Source organism: Sciurus vulgaris (genome assembly GCF_902686455.1).
Source record: "Sciurus vulgaris genome assembly, chromosome: 8".
NCBI lineage: Eukaryota > Metazoa > Chordata > Mammalia > Rodentia > Sciuridae > Sciurus > Sciurus vulgaris.
In genome coordinates this window covers 117068574-117090043 of record NC_136468.1, presented here as the reverse complement: position 1 = coordinate 117090043, position 21470 = coordinate 117068574, and the positions used below count along the sequence as shown (strand labels likewise).

At 44.9% G+C, this 21470-nt stretch overlaps 1 protein-coding gene across 2 annotated transcripts; it reads right to left on the bottom strand.

Moving 5' to 3' along the window:
• Positions 1 to 467: 467 nt before the first annotated feature.
• TCN2 (transcobalamin 2) lies at positions 468 to 16439 on the bottom strand. Of its 2 annotated transcripts, none has more exons than XM_079152445.1 (10): positions 16294 to 16439; positions 15786 to 15999; positions 12143 to 12335; positions 11066 to 11235; positions 10197 to 10358; positions 8830 to 9002; positions 8517 to 8703; positions 6996 to 7167; positions 4090 to 4205; positions 468 to 1548 (listed from the first exon to the last, which is right to left on the bottom strand). In XM_079152445.1, exons 2-10 carry the CDS (start codon positions 15847 to 15849, stop codon positions 1487 to 1489), a joined length of 1299 nt encoding a protein of 432 aa, XP_079008571.1. In that variant the 5' UTR covers positions 15850 to 15999; positions 16294 to 16439; the 3' UTR covers positions 468 to 1486. The 2 variants fall into 2 exon arrangements, with proteins under 2 accessions (XP_079008571.1, XP_079008572.1); XM_079152446.1 differs by having other exon boundaries at positions 15786 to 15996; positions 16294 to 16430.
• Between the last annotated feature and the right edge of the window lie 5031 nt (positions 16440 to 21470).

The window sequence follows — 21470 nt, the reverse complement described above, 5'->3', positions numbered from 1 at the left end:
GCCCCTTCACAGAGGACAGTCCCAAACTTCAGTCCCAACACTTCACTTCACTGAGGCAGGGTCCCCATATCTTGGCTGCTATGGCCTGAGTTGGTGTCCTGAGTGTGCTTTGGCTAAAAGCTGGGAGTGAGACCAGGAGTCTCCAATTTTAGCCTCCAGTTGAACTGGGGGCTCTGCCATGTAATTAGAATAATCACTCAAGTCCCTAGTTTTTAAAAATTTGTTCTTTTTATTTATATGTGACAGTAGAATGTATTTTGAACATATCATATATACATGGAGTATAACTTCCTATTTTTTTGGTTGTCACGATGTGGTCGTGTGTTCATATATGAACATAGGAAAGTTATGTCTGATTCACTTTACTGTCTTTCCCATTCGCATCCTCCCTCCCTTCCCCCTACTCTGCCCTGTCCAATCTGGTGAACCTCCCCGTCTCCCTTTGGTCCCACACCCTCTGGAATCCCTAATTTTTAATGTCTGAGTGGAGGAACCAGGAGGTTGATGAGGGGATTTTTTTTTTTTTTTTTATATTTAATTCCAGGGTATGTCTTTTGAAATGGGGTCTCACTATGTGGCCCAGGCTGGTCTCAAACTCGTGGGCTCAAGCAATCCTCCTGCGTCAGCCTTCCAAGTAGCTGGGACCACAAGCAAGCACCACTGTACTCTGCTTAGGTCATGTCTGTCTGTCTCCTAAGCCACACCCCATGCCTGACACTGTGGGAGGCCACAGCATTACTGCCTTGTCTATAACCTTGGGTGAGTCACTTTCCCTTTTCAACTACCAGTTTCCTTATCTGTAAAGCAGAGATGAAACTGGAATATTTGCAGCCTCATAGAATTGCTTAGTAAACAGTAGCCCCTCTGCCAACCTTACTACCAGTTAAATGTCCATGTGCCCAACTCCCCCCAGGGTACCTCCCCTTCTCTGTCCTTGCCCCTGTGTTTGTGGAGCACAAGGCACCAGGACACTGCAACATGTACTCAGACAATCAAGGCTTTAATCATTTCAAGGTGGCATTGAACAGCCCTGCTAAGGCCTTGTCAGCTCTGGGATCACCACCCTGACAGCAGAGTGGGGAGCCAGGGTCAGGGCTACAGCCCCTGGGTCCTGGAGGCCTCCCTGTGGGCCTTCAATCCCAGAGCAGTGGTACTCATAATGCCCATGGTGAAAAGATTTCCTCTCCTCCTTCTGCCAAGGAGTCTGAGTGCACCATGTCCTTCAGAACACAGAGCTACATTTATGGGAGGCCTGTGGGCCAGATTTGAGCCACCCAGACTTCCCAAGGAAGGTGCCTGGCTTGCTGCTTCAGGGTTGAGTCATGGCTTAGGATCCTCACAGGTGGAGTGGCTGTGGTGATACGGAGGACATTGCTCCAAGTATTCAGGAGGTAGCAGCAGGGCCAGACAAGTGCCTATTACAGGGATATCAGGAAACAGAAGCCCAGGGAGTGAGTGAGGCTGCTGGATTGAGAGAGCCCAGGGGCTACCAGCTAACCAGCCTCAGCTCAATGGTTTCTCCATTCTGGGGTCTGTAGTCAGCAATGCCTGCAAAAAGAGATGAAGGGAGGTTAACAGGACAAGGTGTCCCATGCCTGACCTGGATCCTCCTCCTGCCCCATTTTGAAGATCCACTCAGGGTTTGCTGGTGGGAAGCTGGGAACCTTTCAGGGCCAGTAGTGAGACTGAACATGCTAAATTGAGGCATTTTGCACTGGGGGAGCCCCCAAAGGGCATGCCGGATAACAGATACGATGTGAGAAGAACCAGAGACTCTGACAACACCTTACAGATGGGGTCATTATCTTCCTAATACCCCAGGGGTTGTCAGGAAGAGGCACTTGCTCAGTGTGGTCTGGAGGGAGAAACAGGACTAGCAATGAAATCTCCAGGATCTGCCTTTGCTCTCTAAAGAATCTAGGCTCCCGTAGGATACTAGGTTCAAATCCTGGCTCTGTCACTCATTAGCATTGTGACTTTGGGCAACTTATTTAACCTCTGTGAACACTAATGTTCTCACTAGAGAAATGGAGTGGATAATACCAACAACCAGGTTGAGGGTGGAGTTCAGTGGTAGAGTACTTGCTTAGCATGCATTAGGCCTTGGGTTCATCTCCAGCACCAGAAAAAAAAAAAATCAGAAATGATATCAACAACCCGTGGAGGAGTTGGATGGGTCCTCAGAGAACCCAGGTGTCAGGGTGGTGCCATTACACTGGGCTTGGGACATTTCTTTTCAATGGAGAAGCTATGATCTGAATGTTTGGCCCCATAATTCATATGTTGAAACAACTCCCCAAGGTGATAGATTAGGAGATGGGTCCAGGAATGGGAACAGGTCGCATTAAGCCTTTGACATGTTAGGAGAAGTTTGCTGAGGGATTCAACGATAAATTCTCTCACTCATAAAAAGGGAGTGACCTCAAAAACAAATAGAAGGGTATTTCTGGTTTGTTTTGTTTTGTTTTTATTTTAGTGGTGCCAGGGATCAAACACAGGGCCTCACCATTGCTAGGCAAGCACTCTGCCATTGAGCTACATCCTCAGCCCTAGAAGGGTCTCTCTGGAGGAAGAAGCCACAAAGAGAACAGAGCCAAAGGAGTCATAGAGAAACAGAGCTGGAGCCCTGGTTACAACACTCCTGAAATCCTCGCTACCTCTGTATTTCTGATCATACAAGCCAATGGATGTCAAAGTGGAAGGCAGTTTGCACTGCATTTCCTGTTATTTGCAGCCCAAAGTACTCTAATGGATAACATATTCTGTGTAGGTATTATAAAGAAAGAGTAAAATCTACATATACCAACACAGAAAGATGTCCACAGTATATTAAGAATTAAAAAAAAAAAAAAAAAAAAGGTTGTACTGGGCTGGGCATGGCAGCTTTGGAGGCTGAGGCAGGAGGATCTCAAGTTCAAAGCCAGACTCACCCAAGTTAGCAAGACCCTGAGCAACTTGGCAAGACCCTGCCTCAAGATAAAAAATTATTTTAAAGAAGGGGAGATGGGGTTGTTGCTCAGTAGCACTCCTGGGTTCAATCCCTGGTACAAAAAAAAGTGAAAAAATAAAGGTTGCAAAACAGTACAGAGTTGCACTTGTCAATATGGTAGCCATTAGCCACATGTGATAACTAAGCACTTGAAATCTTTGTACAAGAAAAAAAGAAAGAATGAAAACCATGTAAAATATGTCATTAATAATTTTACAATGAAGCCAGGCATGGTGGCACATGCCTGTCATCCCAGCAGTTTGGGAGGCTGAGGTAGGAGGATCCCAAGTTCAAGGTCAGCCTCAGCAACTAGTGAGGCACTAAGCAACTTAGCAAGAACCTGTCTCAAAATAAAAAAAATAAAAAGGGCTGGGGATATGGCTCAGTAGTTAAGCACCCCTGGGTTAAATCACTGGTACCAAACTGATTTTTCATTAATTGCCTCTTAGAATAATATTTTGGGTTTATTGGATTAAATAAGAAATATTATTAATATCAGTTTTGAGAACTAGAGAATTTTAAATTACACATGTAGCTGACATTTTCTATCTATTGGATCTCAGTGTTAGAGAGTATACCCCTTTTTAGTGGTACTGGGGACTGAACCCAGGACCTTATACTTGCTAGGCAAACACTATCACTAGCTGCACCCCTAGCTCTTCTTATTTTTTATTTTTAGTTTGCTACATTGCCAACCTACCTCACTCTCTGGAGTATCTGGGATTACAGGTACGTGCTGCCACACTGAGTCATGGCTCCAGTTTTTAGACAAACTTACGTATTTCTAAAAGTATATAGAAAAAAATACACCAAAAATTTAAAGATGGTGTTTCTAGAGAGTGAATTATAGGTGATTTAAAATTTCTTTTTTCTTTTTCTTTTTTAAAACCTATTTGTTCTCCTGGAGTTTCCATGATAACTTCCATAAAAATTCTGAGAAATCAGTTAAATAAATTAGATCCAATTTTGAGCATTGGTCATTTTATGAAGGTACAGCCCAGGAAGGTTCGGGGAAAAGATGGGATGAGTTGATGAAGCCTCTTTGCTGGGTCGGGGTGAGGTAGGGGACACATCCAGGGGTCACAGGCCACCAGACTCACCTTGCAGTAGAGGAGTGTCAGGGGCCCGGAGGAGCTGCCAAAACTCTCGGTCTCCAACTGCTTTCCCCATCACAGTTGTCAGGTAGGGGCCTGACAAGGAGGCCTGTGTTCCATACCTATAACAGGGAATGATGAAGAGAGAGGAGACTATTGTTCTCAAGGGGAGAATTGGAGCTCCTCTACACCAGCAAAGAAGTTTTGCCCTTGCCTTTAGGGCCAGTACTAGCTAACGCCTTCCTGGACCACCTTTCCACAGGCCCACGGGTCTTACCTCCACCCAGTCCTCTCCAGACCCAATAATACTGCCTGCCAAGGCTTCACCCTTTCTATGTTGACCATGATGATCATGACCTCCATGAGGGGACACTGCTTAGTTACCAACTCAGTAATCATTCCCCCTCCGGGGACTGATGTTGTGTGGGTCAGGGGTGGAAGTGGAGAAGCAGAAGCAGTCTTGGCATCACAATGAATAGGCCAAGGTGCAATGAGAGAGTGTGAGGCCAGTGGGCAAAGACATGGGACATGAGGAGAGGGACACTGGGGAGCAGAGGCAGAGACAACTAGCAGTGGCACTGGATCTCTCATTCTGGAAGTTTCCATGGCTCAGTAGTATTCCCCTCTTCTTGGGGCTGGGTTGCTCAGTCTGCTCTCTGATTCCACATACTCCACACTCCTTGTTGCTGGAGTGGTTGGAGTTAGATTTCTGACCCTGGGAATTAAGAAATGCTTTATTCACACCTTTCCCACCTTCCCTGAGCTCCTTGCCTCCCACTTTTCTGACTCTACATTTCCCTGACCCTGCTGGATGTCATTGCCAAAGAGTTCCTCTTAATATTCCATGGGCCACATCCTTCCTCCCTCCAAAAGGCTTTTCGATGGTTTACATCTTAGACATGGAAGGATTGTACAAAAATAAAATTTTTTCAATGGTGCTAGGGATTAAACCCAGGACCTTACACTTGCTAAGTAAGCACTCTAACACTGAGCTACATCTCCAGCCCCTTTTTAAATTAATTTATTTATTTTGAGTCAGAGTCTCTCTAAGTTGCTTGCAATCTTCCTGCCTCAGCCTTCTGAGTTGCAGGGATTACACATGTACACACCATACCCAGTAGATCATTTCAGTTTTAAGAAACAGAAGCCCACTCAGGGTAAGAGGCAAAAGAAAAATAACCATTCCTCCATATCTTCAGGGGATTGGTTCTAGGATTCCCCATGGATACCAAAATCCAGGAGTGTTCAAGTCCCTTACATAAAATGGCCTTTCTGCCCAGCTGCTGAACTCAGCTATTCACATTAACAAAAGAACAGTTTTCTCAGATTTGTGTTCATGATGGCTTCTCAGAGGTTCTCAAAGCTCTGCATTTAAAAATATGAAATTCCATTTGTTTTTTATTTTGTCAACAGTATTCAAACATGAAACCAGCAGGCTCTGAGTAATCTCCACATCTGTTAAATTGGGCCTTGCCAAGGTCATGGAGCATGTGTGTGGTCTATGACTGTGTTGGCACCCAGAAGTATTTCTCTGTGTGCTGCAGGAGGCTGGCCAGGAAGTGGGCTTAATAGTGAATGAAGTGTTGGGGCCAGAAAAAGCCTAGGAAGCTACAGCAGCCTGTATAGACTGGGGCTCAATGGTGGCTCAAATATAAGGGAGTACTGAGATCATTGGGCCTGCCAGTGTAGCCCTGCACTTCCACAGATAGTCCTTATTTGAATATTATTGGCTTTTATACTTTTATTTCTATTTAATTTACAAAATTGTTTAGGATTCATAGCTGTCTAGAGGAAGAAAGAGAAAGGACTTGATATTTGCACCTATAAGTGTCTTATAGAAGAAGTAACAACCATGGATTTGAGAGATTTTTATCCTTTAAGGGGGTCTTTGCATATCTCTTATCTGAGAGTTTCTGGCCCAGATGACCCCAAGGTGACAACTCTTGGTCCTCCCTGGCTTCAGGATTTTGTTCTCTGTAAACTTCAGTTGGGGACAGGAATTAGGGACTCCTCCAAAGAGACACATCTTTCTACGGGAGAATTTAGGGGAAGGGGTGACATGATGGGACCATGACTTCTCATACGAAAGAGTCATTCTCATAAAATGAATCACCTTCATCTTATTTAGGCACTGATAGGGCCTGACAGAGAGCAGTATATCAAACCCTCTTATTCTCAGACTTGTCACATCTCAAGGTGAGAAGCAAGTTGAACGACATTGTCCAACCTCCTCAAGGTAATTAATAACAGATTGCACCAAGATTATTTAATACTGAAAAGTCTTCTTTTTGGAAACCTAATCTGTATTGAGCCCTTCCTACATACTGGATCCTATACCTATAAAAGCGAATGGCACAATCTGTGCAGTGTGCACTACTGAGGATTGAAATCAGGGGTACTCTACCCCTGAGTTACATCCCCAGCCCTTTTCTTATTTATTTTGAGGCAGGGTCTCACTAAGTTGCTCAGGCTTGAACTTGAGATTCTTCTGTCTTGGCCTCTGGAGTAGTTGGGATTGTAAATGTATGCCACTGTACCCGGCTAAGTGGCACGATCTCTATGAGCCACTCACAGCCTCCTCCTTAATGGTCCTGTGAAGAAAGAACATCTGACTTCCTCACTGAGTTTTGGTAAATAGCTGTCCTGGGTTCCTACATGGAGAAAGGGGAGCTGGAATCCCAGTGCTGGTGGCTCTGCTTCTAAAACCTGCTCTCTTAATGACAATGTTAGCCTATAGCCCCTTATTTCCATGACAACAAGAGCCAGAAAGGAATGCAGAAGGTGGAAGCAGAAGTTGAGCCAGTACCTCTCCCAAGGGAAATCTCTCCTCTGTCCCCTATCCCTTCCACGACCCTGTTTCAAGGCAAGAGAGAATGAATGGAGTGAGAACTGGAAGGTGGGGGGTGTCTCACGTGAATCCTCCTAGCTCGTGGGCCTTCTTCAGGACATCTTCCAAAGAAGACCCAGCAAGAACAGAGATGGCTTGTTGGTATGGTGGCAAGACGCTGGAGACCTTCAGTGTGACACTGATCATCTCTGAGACATGGGCAAGTGAAGGGGTCTCAAGAGTTGGAACCAACATAACTGTGCCAGGGAGAAAAAAAAGGGGAGGCTGGTATGAGTCTAGGGAGCCGGGGTGTGAGGCCTTTCTTCCTGCAAGAACACTGCAGCCCATCTGGACTGCATCCTTCCGCGTGTTCTTAGCTTAGTCAGTGCCGTGACTACCTGCTCAACTGAAACCTGACTGCCATCCCAGCTCCCTTGTCCCTCAGCCTCCACATCCATCCACCACTCAAGATCGGACCCCTTGCTAGTTTCTCTGCTTCAAGAATCCCCCTCCTACCTATCTGCCACATTGTACCCCAGAGGGTTCTTTTTTCTTTTCTTTTTGGTAGTAGGGATTGAATCCAGCGGTGCTTAACCACAGAACCACATCCCCAGCCCCCTTTCTATATTTTATTTAGAGACAGGGTCTTGCTAAGTGGCTTAGAGCCTTGTTAAGTTGCTGAGGCCGGCTTTGAAATTGCAGTCCTCCTGCCTCTGCCTCCCAAGCCATTAGGATTACAGGCATGTGCCAGAGTGCCTGACTCCAGTTCTTTTTATTTTTATTTTGAGACAGGGTCTTGCTAAGTTGCTTAGGGCCTTGATAAATTGCTGAGGCTGGCCTTAAACTTGTGATTCTCCTGCCTCAGCCTCCTGAGTCACTGGGACAAGAGGCATGCACCACCATGCCAGGCTCCCAGAGGGCTCTTTCTAGAACAACATACATTTGTATACATTTTTTCATGTTATCTGCTACCTCTGATGGTCTCATATCTCTCTCTACCACCCAACCCTCTCTTTTTCACGGCCAAGGATTAAAGTCGAACTCACACATGCTAGGCAAGTCCTCTACAGCCAAACTACATCCACTTACCTGCTTTTCATTCAATCTGCCTGCCACTCTTGCTCATTCTCCCAGATTCCACTCTTTTATAAGAACTTTCCCCAAGTTCCCTCAAGTTCTTTACTTCTCTGTGCTTTTATTCTTGCTGCCTCCTTTATGTTCTGCCCTCCCTTTTCCCCTTTCCCTTCTCCACTGACAAATCTCATCACTTCTTCAAGTCTCTTTCCCAGATGATGCCCTGATTCAATGCTGCCAATTAATGCTCATCTTATATCAGAGCTATCTGAAATATGTCTCTCCTCATTTATTCATTCAAACATTTCTGCACTGGAGTCTACACAGTATCTTCATATTTGGTATCTTTGGCCCCACACTGTGAGCATCTAGAGACTGTGACCACATTTTAACTTCTGTGTCCCAGGCCCATCAACAAACTTGTGTTGCCTTGGCAAATTGGGACCAAGCGACCTCCCCTAACTGGGACACACAGGAGTAAATAAGTTCAGCAGATTGTAAAGAGTTGTGTTTCCACAAAAGGCTTGACTACCTCTTGGTGCCTGGCAGTCTGGAAAAATGAGATCCATATACGTCTTGCGGTTCAGGACAGGCAGCAGCTGGGAAATCATGAGAGCATTCTGGAAGGCCCCATTCTGCAGGCTGGCCAACAGGGCTGTCCTTGCTTTGAGGCATGCTAAGCCCAGCCCCACTCTGGGCATAGGGGAGGTCATCAGCAACTGTGACAGGGTGGGGAAGAGAGGAAGGAGATGGGTCAGCCGGCAGGGATGAGCCAGGTCTTCCAATCCCCAACCAGCCTGACCTTCTATGGAGCCCCATGCCATGGCTCCAGTGCCTCTTCCCACCTGCAGAGCCAGTGGGGTGCTGTAGACATTCCCAAGGTAGCCCTCAGGGGTCTGGGCTCTCAGGATCTTCTCCTTTGCTGTTTGGATGGCCATGGTGATCCGTTGTCTCTGATCAGGGTTGAAGTTGGAGCGCTCCAGACAGGTGAAGGCCAAGCCTGCCATGGCCACTGTGTCTGAGGGGATAGGACTTATGATGAGCTTGATAGTCATGTGGAGCCAAGCAGCGCCTGGAGGTTCAGGCCTTTGTGGCAGTGGGCAGCCACAGCAGGACTTGAAGGAATCAGACAACATGATCAGAGAAGCTAGAGCCACCAACCAAGACAATTTACTCAGGATTCTATTTTATGTCTCAGGAAACCTCTCAGTACTGGGCAAATTGGTTTGGATGATCACTGTACTCTTTCAAGGTTAGAGGTCAGGGGAAGAGACTAGAGGAAGGAGGCCCCAAAAGACTGGATCCTATACTACTCACTCCCAAACCTGACTGCATTTTGGAATACCTTGGGAAGTTTTAAGCCAACTGCTGCTTTGGTCCACACCCAGGTAGTCCGATTTAATTGGTATGGGGAGTTGTATAGGTCCTGAGGTTTTTAAAGCCTATCAACCTACTCCAGCTGAGTTTAATGTGCCCTCTTATTTTCTGTAAGTCTCTGGGGGCAGAAAAAGTTCCCCACTGTAGGGGCCATGCTGCCTTCTTCTCTCTAGGTACTTACCCCCACCCCCCAACGCACACACACCTTCACTATCTAACCCCCACTGTATGCAAGGCACAAACTCATCATAGAATGCCTGGCCTAGATGAGACCTTGATTCACAATGATAAGAAACAGAAATGAAAGCCCAAGTTCACATAGTGAGGAAGCAGATCTGGAACCTCGGGATCAAGCTTTCCAAGTCCTATGATACTGAGATGATAGCTATGCTCTCCGATCTTTCTCTATGCCAAGCATGTGCTAAGTCTTATAAGGCATCCTATGTGGGGATATTGCTAAGAGGTCATTTTACTTTATTTTTTTAAATATAGTACAGGGGATCAAAACCAGGGCCTTGTGAATGCTAAGCACACTCTTATCTACTAAGCTACACCCCCAGCTCCTAGAAGGTCATTTTATAAAAAAGACCACCTGACTTCCCCAGGGGCTCCTATAGTGAGTATGCCATGGAGGGGTATGGATTCCAGTCCAGCTTCAAAGCTGGCTCACAGCCACTGCCCCACATACCAGTCCCCACCTCCATCTCACTCCTAAGGGATGTGATAAGGAAGGGGTCTCAAAGAGAGGAAAACATGGGGCCAGGACATGGAGGTCTTCAGCTGGGGATGGGGGCCAGGGAGATCCGGCCTGGTCAATAGGGTTTGGTCCACTCACCCACAGAGAGGTGACCCTGGTGGAGATGGTGGTCATGTTCCACAGCATACAAGAGCTTTCCCACTACGTTGTCATGGACCCGCTTCTGGTGGACACATAGGGCCAGGATGCTGAGGCCATACTGGTAGTAGCTGGTGTGGGGGTGGCCCTTGTGATCGTGCCCTGGGAGGGATAAAATCAAGGGGTGAGGGAGGCATGCCAGGCCTGAGGGTTTGCCTCTCTGCCCTCTCCCAGCATGCAGCCCCACCAGCACATGGGATCTCATTGCCTGCACTTTCCAACACTCTCCTTTGAATTCATGAGATCCTTCATTCCTTGGTTGCCTCATCCCCTACTTCCTTAAGTCCTACTATGTGCCAGGCAACGTGCTTAAAGATAGGAGTAAAGAGACAATTGTCTGGCACTGTGCAGATAGGGCCTCTGATCATAACACAATTCATCCTTATGAGAGCATGTTTGTAACTAAAACATGGTTTGAGGTCTATGGAGCCATATAACAGAGGTCTTTGAATAGCTGGGAGGTCAAGACAGGATTCTTCAAGGAAGTGATACCAAAGGTGGGGGGAGGTAAAGGTAGAGTTGGAATGATCTAGAAGGGAAGATGGGCAGTCAGGTCAGTCTTGATGACTGAAAATCAAGACTTGCCAATAGGATGCATTAAGGAATTCAGGAAAAGCTGAATCAAGCCTAGTTACTGGGAAAGGCTTGAGTCTCCAGGTGAATAATAAGATGGGCAGAGTGAGAAAGAGGCTGTGGAGAAAACCCAAAATTCTGATTCTCACTAAGAATATCATCTAATGAGCTTTCCCAACTGCCAACTGAAAATGGTGTGGGTGGGGTACCACCCACAGAAGATGGTGTCCCCTCACCAATGGCTCTCTTCTCATCCTCCAGGAACCACTTGAGCTGTGAGACCAGTCTGTCTCCTTTGCGGCCACCGACGAATTCACAGTTAGCTCTGAGAGCGAGCAGGTAGAGGGCCAGCTGGCCCATGGAAGGCTTGGTTTGGCAGCCATTGTTGTAATCACTGGAGGTAGACCTAGGACAAAGTCAGTTAAAAACACCCTTCCAGTGCAGACCAAATAGCCCATCTCGTACAGCGCCCGCCTCTCATGCGGGAGGCCCGGGTTCGAATCCTCAGCACTCTAAGATTGTGGAAAAACACCCTTGTGAGAAAGTGCCACCTTGCTAAGCCTGGCTTTGGGGGACCCACCCACCCCTGCAACATCACAAAGTAGAAAAATCCTAACAGTGGAAAACATAGGTGTAGTTAACTATAGATATTTTAAAAGATGAACAATTAAATACGAGAATAAATTCTGAGGGCTTCTGCATCCAAATCACCTGTGCTTTCCCCACATTTTGGCCATATTTCACCCAAACGCTCTCCCCTTCCTTTCCTTTCCCTACCCTATGTCCATTTCTTTAGGAGTCCAAGTAGGAAGATGTTTCATGAATGCTCCTGATTCTTCACTCTTATTCAAACCCCAGAAAAGGCCTCTCCTTAATGCTCCTTGGAAAGGAAGAACAGAAAAATGCTGCTTCTGAGTTCAGAATGGTAATGGATTAGCTATGTCTGCTTCATGCACAAGAGAGGAGTATAGAGTCAGGTGCTGCTTCTGGGCTCAGTATGAAACAATGCAGCCATGGATTAGTAATGCCTGCTTCATGCACTGGAGGTACACAGAGTCAAGTGTTGCTGCTGGGCTCAGAATGGTGGCATGGTCATGGATTAGTGATGTCTGCCTCAGGTACAGGAGGGTATAATAACAGTACAAGGGCATCTCTGATCTAGTCCAACCATTATACAGAAGGAGAAAGACCTAGAGAAAGCAAAACTTGCCTAAAGTCTGCCACCTAAGCAGTAAAAGGCCCAAACTAGAACCCATGTCTCTTGTTTCTTGGGATGTGAAGCAAGACACAGAAAGAAGAGAATGCAGCAATACCCCAGGAGGCACTGCTGATAGTCGAGCTTGAGGCTGTGAAGGTAGAGGTCCTCCTTGGTCCCAGCCTGCATGCTGGAGAGGCGCAGGCCCACATAGAGGCTGGGGTTCAAGTGCTCCAAGGAGAGCTTGTCCATCCAAGGCAAGAGGTGCTGGCCCAGCTTCTCCACCAGCTGGCTGTCCATCTCTGGTATTACTTAGGGAAGAAAATGGTACAAGTGAGGTCACAGAGTCATACCACTAGCAAGCTACTGCTTTGACCTTACCATGGCCATCCCCAGGGAATAAATGTCCTCACTCCCATTCTTCACCAAACACGTACCCCACTTGAATGGGGAAATGCTACCATACTGAGGCAGTAGATAAAGGGGGAAAGCAGGTGTTCCCAGAGAGCAGTTGGAGCAGGCAAGGGCGAGGTGGAAGGCTGAGGGCAAAGGATGCTGTTGCCAGGCAACCCATCAGGATCAACGGCAAGACCGTATATCAAGCCGTGGGGTTTGCCCAGGCACTGCACCCCATCTTGCTTGGCCCTCACACCAGATTTGCTTTGTACAAGAGAGGAAACGTAAGTTCAAAATCATGTTGTATCTTATATGAGGCTGCAGAACCAAGGATGGGTGTGACTACAAATCCCCTGTTTTTGGTACCCCGCTGAATATGAGTTCTACCCATTGACAAAAACGTCAACCTTAGGCAGCACATGTTACACATCCAATTTTCGAATGCCATGAACTTCCAGCTGGTTCACTGGGGCTGCCTAATGAACTTCTTCCCTGCACATCTCAAAGTAACTCTTTTCTTGCCACCTGTGTTTATGTGAAAATGGCCTGAGAGTTTGAGGCAAGTGACTAGCAAACTCTTATATTTTGTAGCTTTATGTCTGCATGCCAGAGAATTTATTTGAAGCTATGTAACTAAGATACTAAAATACCTTGGAAGCAGAAGCCTCAGGGAAATTTCCCAGCTCTAGCTGATGACTGCCTTCCTCCCTTAGGGAAGGGACTCAAGCTCAGAATAGGGCAGCTTAGAGTAGCTTGTCTTAGAGGCACTTTGGATTTTCCATTCCATTTACTGCCCCCCCAGATCCTGCTAGTTCCAGATGCCCAACAGTGGCTGCCAGTGTGCCACATCCTAGGATGCTGGGAAGGCAGTTCCTAAAGGACTAAGGAAAAGAACTGCCACAGAGTGCTCCACCTGCCTCCTGGGCCTTGAACACAGCTCCATCTCTCTGAGTTCAGGTCCCACGAATTTATGCCTGTTTTTCCAAAAGTCACGGATACATGCTCCTATTAAGTGACCATTCACTAGTGTGAAACTAAATAATTCTTTGCTGTGTGGAGCCAGGCGACAGTATCCAGCTGGTTTCTCACCACATGTTCATTAAGAGAGAGGGTTTTCAGCCTGGCATGGTGGTGCATACCTGTAATTCCAAGGGCTCGGGAGACTGAGGCAGAAGGATCACAAGTTCAAAGCCAGCCTCAGCAACTTAGCCAGGCCCTAAGCAAGACCCTATCTCAAAATAAAATAAAAAGGGTTGGGGATGTGGTTAAGTGCTCCTGGGTTCAATCTCCTTCTCTGGCTCTGTCTGTCTCAGTCTATCCCATAATCTGTTTCTCCACACTTCTCTTTTCTTCTTCCATTTCCTGAAACAGGTGAGGGAGCCCTCTGGCTCCATTCTGGTATTTCACCTCCAGTGTGATGAGTCAGCAGAGGTTAGAAATGATAAGATGAGAAGTGGACTGTAAAGGGAGGCTGACAACCAGTTTAACCTCCCTTGGAAGGAAGGAACTGGGCAGATTCACCCAGGCTAATAAAAGTGGGTTTGGGAAAGCTCTCTCTCCTCTGGGGACCCCTGCTCACAGGGGCATCCTGTGCTTACAGCATCCCAGTACTGCCAGCTAAGGACTGACTGGTGTTGGCATGTAGAAACACAAGAGCCCACTTTGCACTGGCCTTAGTGCAGAAAACCTATCAATTTCACAAGCATACAGAGCTTTAAGCTAATAAAGCAGGTGCTATGGGATCCTTACACCACACCAAAAAGGAAGGCAAGGGAGCATTCTTAGCCCATTTTTTGGGTGCAGAAATGAGGCTGGGAGTGACTTACTTGTCAGAAGCAGGCTGCAGCCCAAATCCCAGGACAACATTCTCCAGACTCCAAGAGAAGGGAGATCTCGTGGAGTCATCTAATGGGCTCTTTGTGTGGCTAAGGACCAGGCTGGCCAGATGGGCAGGAGGGAAAGTTCTGGCTGGTCCAACCCAAGTCTCTCTGGGGACTGTCTGGACAAGAACCAAGGACTCAGGGATGAGAGGTCTGATTGCCCTTGTGGAACACAGGTCAGAGGCTTCTGGTGTCCAGCGAAGACCCTGGCCTGAAGTTCTAAGAACTGAGTCTGGCAAAGTTCCACTGGGGCACCTTGAGCAGATCACTTGGCATCTCTCACTTCTTTACCTGACACTGGACATGTCTGTACCTGCCTGTCATGGTTTCCTCAGAGACCTGGTATATATATTACACAGAGGAAAAAAGACATGAATAGTCAGAGTTCCAAGATCTCCCTCCTGCTTCCCACCTAGCCCCAGTGCATGAGTGATCCTAAGTCTACGCACTGAGACTCATGGACGGTCCTGAAAGGTTTCAGAGGTATCTTAATATCCTCCAAGATGCAGCACAGCCAGAGCAGGCAGGGCCTCTGAGGGTTCACTTCCCTCTGCCTGGAATGCTTGTCCCCATTTCCTTCTTCATGGGCTCCTTTGGGTTTCAGCTCCCAGTCTTTAGAGATCCTTTCCCAGACTCCCTCCCAGAATCAGTGGACCCCTGGCTCTCTACCTCCACACATGATTGGCTTCTTCTGTTTTGGGTGGGAAGTGGTACTGGGGATCGAACCCAGGGGCACTTCACCACTGAGCTATATCCCTAGTGCTGCCCCCCACCCTTTTAAAACACTTTTAGTTGTAGATAGACACAATACCTTAATTTTATTTATTTTTATGTGGTACTGAGGATGGAACCCAATCAAAGTGCTAGGCAAGCACTCTACCACTGAGCCACAACCCCAGCACCCCAGTCCTTTTTATTTTTTATTTTGAGACAGGGTCTCACTAAGTTGCTTAGGATCTTGCTAAATTGCTGAGATTGGCTTCAAACTTGCAATCCTCTTGCCTCAGCCTCCTGAGCTTCTGGGATTACAGGTGGGCTCCCAGCTTGGTTGGCTTGTTTTGTGGAATTCACTATAGCCCAGTTTGGCACTTTATTGCTTTTGTTCATCCCCTTCCCTAGAACATAAGCTCTAGGAGGGCATGGATTGGACCTGTTCTGCTCTTTGTTCTTTCCCCCAAGCCTAACATCAGGCCTGGCACAGAAAAACCTCAATAAATGTGTGTGGGATGAATAAATGAACCTGAATTAATGGCGATCTTGTCTGGTGGGGAGTTAGACATATAATTAATTTCAACAGTGTGCCAAGGTGGAGGTCCAGTTAAGCCCAAACTGCTCTGGAAGTCCAGAGGGGCAGGTAATTTCCCCCATTTCACCCCTCAGCCTGCCTCAGTTTCCCCAGATATATAATGAGGTAGATGGACAAGGTAGTCCTCCCTCTCTGAGACCCAGGAGGAAAAAGCCACAAGAAAGAGGCTGGCTACTCACCACAGATCTCAGCAAGAGCCCCCAGGGCCCCCAATAGGAAGAGGAAGGCCCCAAGGTGTCCCATGGCAGGAGAAGGTAGGCGAGCAGCAGGCGGGAAGTAGGGCAGACTCCTGGGGCTGGCCTCTCTTGGAGGCTCCTCTGACCACAGCCCAGTCACTACTCCGAGAGAGGCAGCTTCCTGTCACTGATTAATCTCTCCACGCCCACTGTGCTGCTAAGTCAGCAGAGAGAAAGGAGAAAAGGTCTGTTATTGAGGGGGAAGGAAAGGCCAAAGAACAGAGGAAGGAAGGGCAGAGCAGCTTTCCTTGAGTTAAGGGACAAACAGAGAGGAAGGGCCAGTAGAGACCCTGTGGGACAACTTGAAGCCAGTCACATTCTGTCCCTGCTACTTAAAGAGCCAGGGACCAGCACAGTGTCTGACATCTGATCTATCCAAATTCATCCCACTGTGCCTTCTGCTGTCCCCCAAGCTGTTCCAGCAGTGAACTTTCAGGACCGGGGTGCCTACCTGGTGCTCCTCACAGAAGGAAACCCTCAGAGCACCCAGCCTAGCTGGGAACAAGGAGTACAACAGGGAGCTGTGGTAGTCACATGAGCAAGAGCTCTGGAGTCAGCTGCTCTCTGCCGGCCAGCCTGCCCAGAGGGCGGGGGCAGTCGCTGGATCCAGATCAGACGGGCTGTTTTTTTCAACTAACCCAACAGACCTGGGGTTTCCTGGAGAAGACAAAACAAAACAAGTTAAATAATGAGACTGAATCACTTAAATTACAAAACCATGGACGCAGGGTTGCTTGCCAGGACTAGGAAGTAACTTTTAAAAATCTCTGCAGCAAGAAGGAACAAAGGATTCCTCATGTGCTTAACCCCACTGGAGACTTAATGTATATGAATCAACTAGTGGTGGCTGTGTGACATACCCAGGTCACTTCTCTGAGTTTCAAATAATTCCCCATGTGTGAGAGGAGAGGGTTGAACAAGATCATTCTAACAGCTCCCTTTTAGCTCAACATGTGAGAATGTTATGATCATAAAACACCTCTAATCATCTTCAAATGAGATTTTTATTGCAATTATTTAATGGCAAATTGCCAAGGTTCTTGCAAGATAATCTACTTTGTGCCTTTTTATCACAAGTCAAACTTTCAATATAGATAAATGTGGAGATGTGGATCTATTTTAAAAAGTACTTGTAAACTGGTGTGTGTGTGTGTGTGTGTGTGTGTGTGTGTGTGTGTGTGTACGCACACACATGCACGCACAATGGGACAGGGTCTCACTGTGTTGCCCAGGCTAGCATGCAGTAGCTATTCATAAGTGTAACCCCCTTGATACTTAGTAAAGACACATAGCACACTGCAGCCCTTGGCTCAAGAGATCCTCCTGCCTCAGTCTCCATATTAGGTGGAACTACAGACATTCATCAATATACCTGATCTTGTAAATTTCAAATAAGATAGATTGTCTAGCCAGCACAATGGTACACACCTATAGTCCCAGCTATTCAGGACGCTGAGGTGGGAGAATCACAAGTTTAAGGTCAACCTGGGCAACTTGGTGAGACCCTATAAAGTGCTTGCCTAGCATGTGCAAAGCCCTGGGTTCAATCCCCAATACCATCAAAAAAAAAAAAAAAAAAAAAAAAAAAAAAAAAAAAAAAAGAAATAGAGACACAAAATGGTGGTGGAACTGGGCTGTTTTAGGTCACATGTTCAGGAAAATGAAAAAGAAAAATGATTAAATTGCTTGGTTCATAATTTCTATTTGAGGGACTATAGCTCAGAAAGTAAAAATTAGCTTGGAGCTAATTTTTTTGCATGGTGGCTCACACCTGTAGTTCTAGGTCCTTGGGAGGCTGAAACATGAGGATCACTTGCGTCTAAGAGTTTCAGGCCAGCCTGGGCAACAAAGCAAGACCCTATCTCAAAAAAAAAAAGAAAAGAAAAAAGAGGGGCAGGGAGAGAGAGAGAGAGAGAGAGAAAGAAAGAGAGAGGGAGAGAGAAAGAGAGAGAGAGAGAATGAGAGAGAGAGAGAGAGAGAGAAGGGAAAAATATTAGCTTGGAGTGAGAAAGAAAAAGTCTGCCTACCCATGCATTAGGCTGGTATAAGAGACATGAATAAAGCTAGGTGCAATATTAACGGGAAACATTATTTCTACCAAGGACATGCATGCTTCAGCTGTAAAATGTCCTAATAACCATGTTATTTGAGTGACTACTACTTCTTTTTTTACTGAGATTTCAGTTTTTTCTTCTAAATTCACAAAGTATCAGAAATTGGCCATTTGAAAGTATTTTAGTTTGAATGAAACTTCCCACTCTTGCCTATGGGAGCTAAGTCACTTTAACACACTTCAACACAGAGAAGAAACCTCAGAGAAGGAATTTATGGACTCCACATTCCACACCTATCTTTTTTTTGCATGCAAATCTTCATAGAAGCTTTATTCATAATGATAAAAAAACTAGAAACAACTTGAATATCTTCTCACAAGTTACTGGTAAAACAAACTAGTACATTAGTACCATGGACTAGCACTGAGCAATAAGGAAGGAATGGATTAATGATACATGGAACACACTGGATAAATCTCCAGAGAACTTTGCTGAGTAGAAAAATGCCAAAACTAAAAAGTGACCTACCATGTGATTCCATTTACATAACATTCTTGAAATGATAAAATCATAGTAGTGGAGAATGATGAGTGGTTTCAGGGGTTCTGGAGAAGGCAGAGGTCACACCTATCTTAACTTTGTAATTTCCAGTAAAACAGGACTCTGGAGTCAGTTTGCTGTCCAGGTCTGAAACTGACCCTTCACACACAGCACTGGTTGCTTTGAGCCTATCAAAAACTGCCTGGTTGACATTTCACCCAATTCCACCTCCCCTCAAATCCTTTAATAACTTTTGCCTTCGTTGGGTCCATAGTTCCTCTGCTGGGTGGTCTCCCTCATAGTGATGGGTCAACACATAGGACTTGGTTTTTCCTGCTGGTCTTAGCTGATTGGGACAGGACATAACCTAAGAAATAATTACAAAGAGAAAATACAGTTGTAGGCATGAAGATGTAATGAGAAGAATGGATATGTCAGGTACAAAATTGTATTCTTGTGTATAGTATACTGCTTAAGTAATGAAAAATGTACATTTACTAAAATCTCTTATTTTAGAGGCCATTCGTAATGAAGACACACCAGAGAGGACAATTAACTATTCTAAGGTGACTAATCAGTGACCAAGTCACCTTCATCTGCTTCATGCTGCTCTTCTGAGGAGTCTTCCATTTCCCTATTTTGTGGGTATTTTTTTTTATTTTGTGGATATTAATAAACTTTTTCTCAAAGTTAATGGAAAGGCAAAAGACCTGGAATAATGAATGAAATAATGAAGAAGAAAAAGCTGGACCTACAGTAGCTGATTTTAAGATGTTACAGTAATCAAAATGGTGTTGTATTGGTGAAAGAGTAGACAGTTTGATCAATACAACAGACTTGGAGAAAATATTTGCAAAACATGAATCTGATAAAGCACTATTAACCAAAGTATAGGAAGAGCTCCTCAAACACACCTACACAAAAATGAACAACCCAATTTTAAAAGTGGGCAAAGAACCTGAACAGACACCCCACCAAAGATGATGCACAGATGGCAAATAGCATGTGAAAATATACCTGACATCTTATGTCATTAAGGACTTGCAAATTAAAACAGCAAGATATCACTAAATACCAATTAGATTGGCTACAATGTAAAATATTGACAATACCAAATGCTGATGAGGATGGGGAGCAACCAGAACCCTTATTCCTTACTGATGAGAATGTAAAATGGTACAGCCAGCAGCAGTTTCCTACAAGGCAAAACACAGTCTAGTTATCTGATCCACTAGTCAACCTCCTAACTATTTATGCAACTGATTTGAATACTTATGCCCTCACAAAAGTCTGCATGTGAAAGTTTTGATAACTTTATTCGTAACTGCCAAAATATGAAAGCAACCAAAGTTCCCTTAGGAAAATGGAATGTAGGTGAATGGATAAACAAGTTGTAGTACATCTATACAATTAAGTTTTATTTATTTATTTATTTTGGTACCAGAGATTGAACCCAGGAGTGCTTAACCACTAAGCCACATCCATAGGCCTTTTTATTTTTTATTTTGAGACAGGGTCTCACTAAATTGTTTAGGGCCTCGCTAAGGTTGCCAAGGTCAGCTTCAAATTTGCAATCCTGCTTCAGTCTCCTGAGCTGCTGGGATTACTGCAACCAGCACAATTAAGTAATATTTAAATGAAAATGTGATAAAAAGAAATGAGTTATTAAGTCAGAAAAAGACATGGATAAAACTTAAATGCATATTGCTAAGTGAAAGAAGCAAGACTGAAAAGCCTACATACTGTATGATTCTAATCATACAACATTCTGTAAAAGACAAAGCTACAGAGATGGTAAGATCAGTGATTGGCAGAGGAGGAGAGAAGTTTGAATAGGTGAATTGAGCTCAAGGGATTTTTTTCTTTTTAGCATGGCAAAACTATTCTGTGTGATAGTATCAGATGGATATATAATGCTATGCATTTTTCAACACCTATAGAACTTCACAGTACATAGAGTAAACCTCCAGTGGTCAGCCTCTTAGCTATTTATGCAAGTGCATGGAAATTTTAAAAAAACTTTTTTTTAATCACTTAGAAGTTTAGGAGCTCCTAAAATGGAATGCAGACTGTGACAATCTAACTGTATTACAAAAGCATGAAATAACTCACTGAAGGGGGTCAGGGGAAAGGGACTGACCTAACTGTGAAAATGAGTAGGGTCTGTAAAAATATAGGAAAAAGGCACTAGGCATTGTACTCTAGTTGATAAAGTTATATTCCATGAAGATATGGGTAATAAATCTAATACTACAGACCTACATATTGGGATTAAGCAATTAAATAAATGATGGCAGAGAGTGGAAGGCAGGGTTCTCACTTTTGGAGTGTAAGTTTATAAACAAGGGGAGGAGGTTAGAATGATTTATGTGGTAACAGATTAAAGTTGGAAACATCAGTATGAACTTGTGTTTAGCTTAATTGTAGATACAGACGGTTACATATAGAAATATTTATGGATATGTATGGTACAACAGAATAGAATACACACAGCTCTGTCAGCTGAGTCTAGAAGGAATGACTAATCCTGTAGGGATAAGAACATCCAGCATTTGGATCTTGGTTTATATTATTATGTATCATTCCCTATTAGAAAAAAATCAGGCTCCTTTGAAAAAATGGCTAATACTAGGACTGGGTAAAGAAATATAAAAGATGAGGATAGAGTATCCCCATAAATTATTTAGAATTCTACATGGGAAATATATCTCCTCCATTTCAGTCATTTCTCTTCATATTTGATTATTCATTTATAAATGGACTCACTTTTTATTTTTTGTTTGGGTTATATTTCAATACTACTTCTTTATTTTCTTGCTCAAATTTTTCTACTTTTGGCCATGGAGGGCTTGTTTTGTTGATTTCTCTATTCCTTCAACATACTTCATCAGTGTGTTGGGGGTTGTGGGGGTACCTCCTTACTTACTGCACCAAAAAAAAAAAAAAAAAAAAAAAATGCTTCAGGATCAGAGTCTAGAAGTAAACTCATACACCTATAGTCAATTTTCTTGTTTTTTTTTTTTTTCCCCTATGC

Excerpts from the sequence above, each read along its gene's own strand:
- TCN2 (XM_079152445.1), bottom strand. The coding sequence starts at position 15,849 with ATGGGACACCTTGGGGCCTTCCTCTTCCTATTGGGGGCCCTGGGGGCT. Across the intron at positions 12,336-15,785 it reads GGCTCTTGCTGAGATCTGTG|TAATACCAGAGATGGACAGC; the intron begins GTGAGTAGCCAG and ends TTCTTCCCTAAG. Across the intron at positions 4,206-6,995 it reads CACGAGCTAGGAGGATTCAC|GTATGGAACACAGGCCTCCT; the intron begins GTGAGACACCCC and ends TCCCTGTTATAG.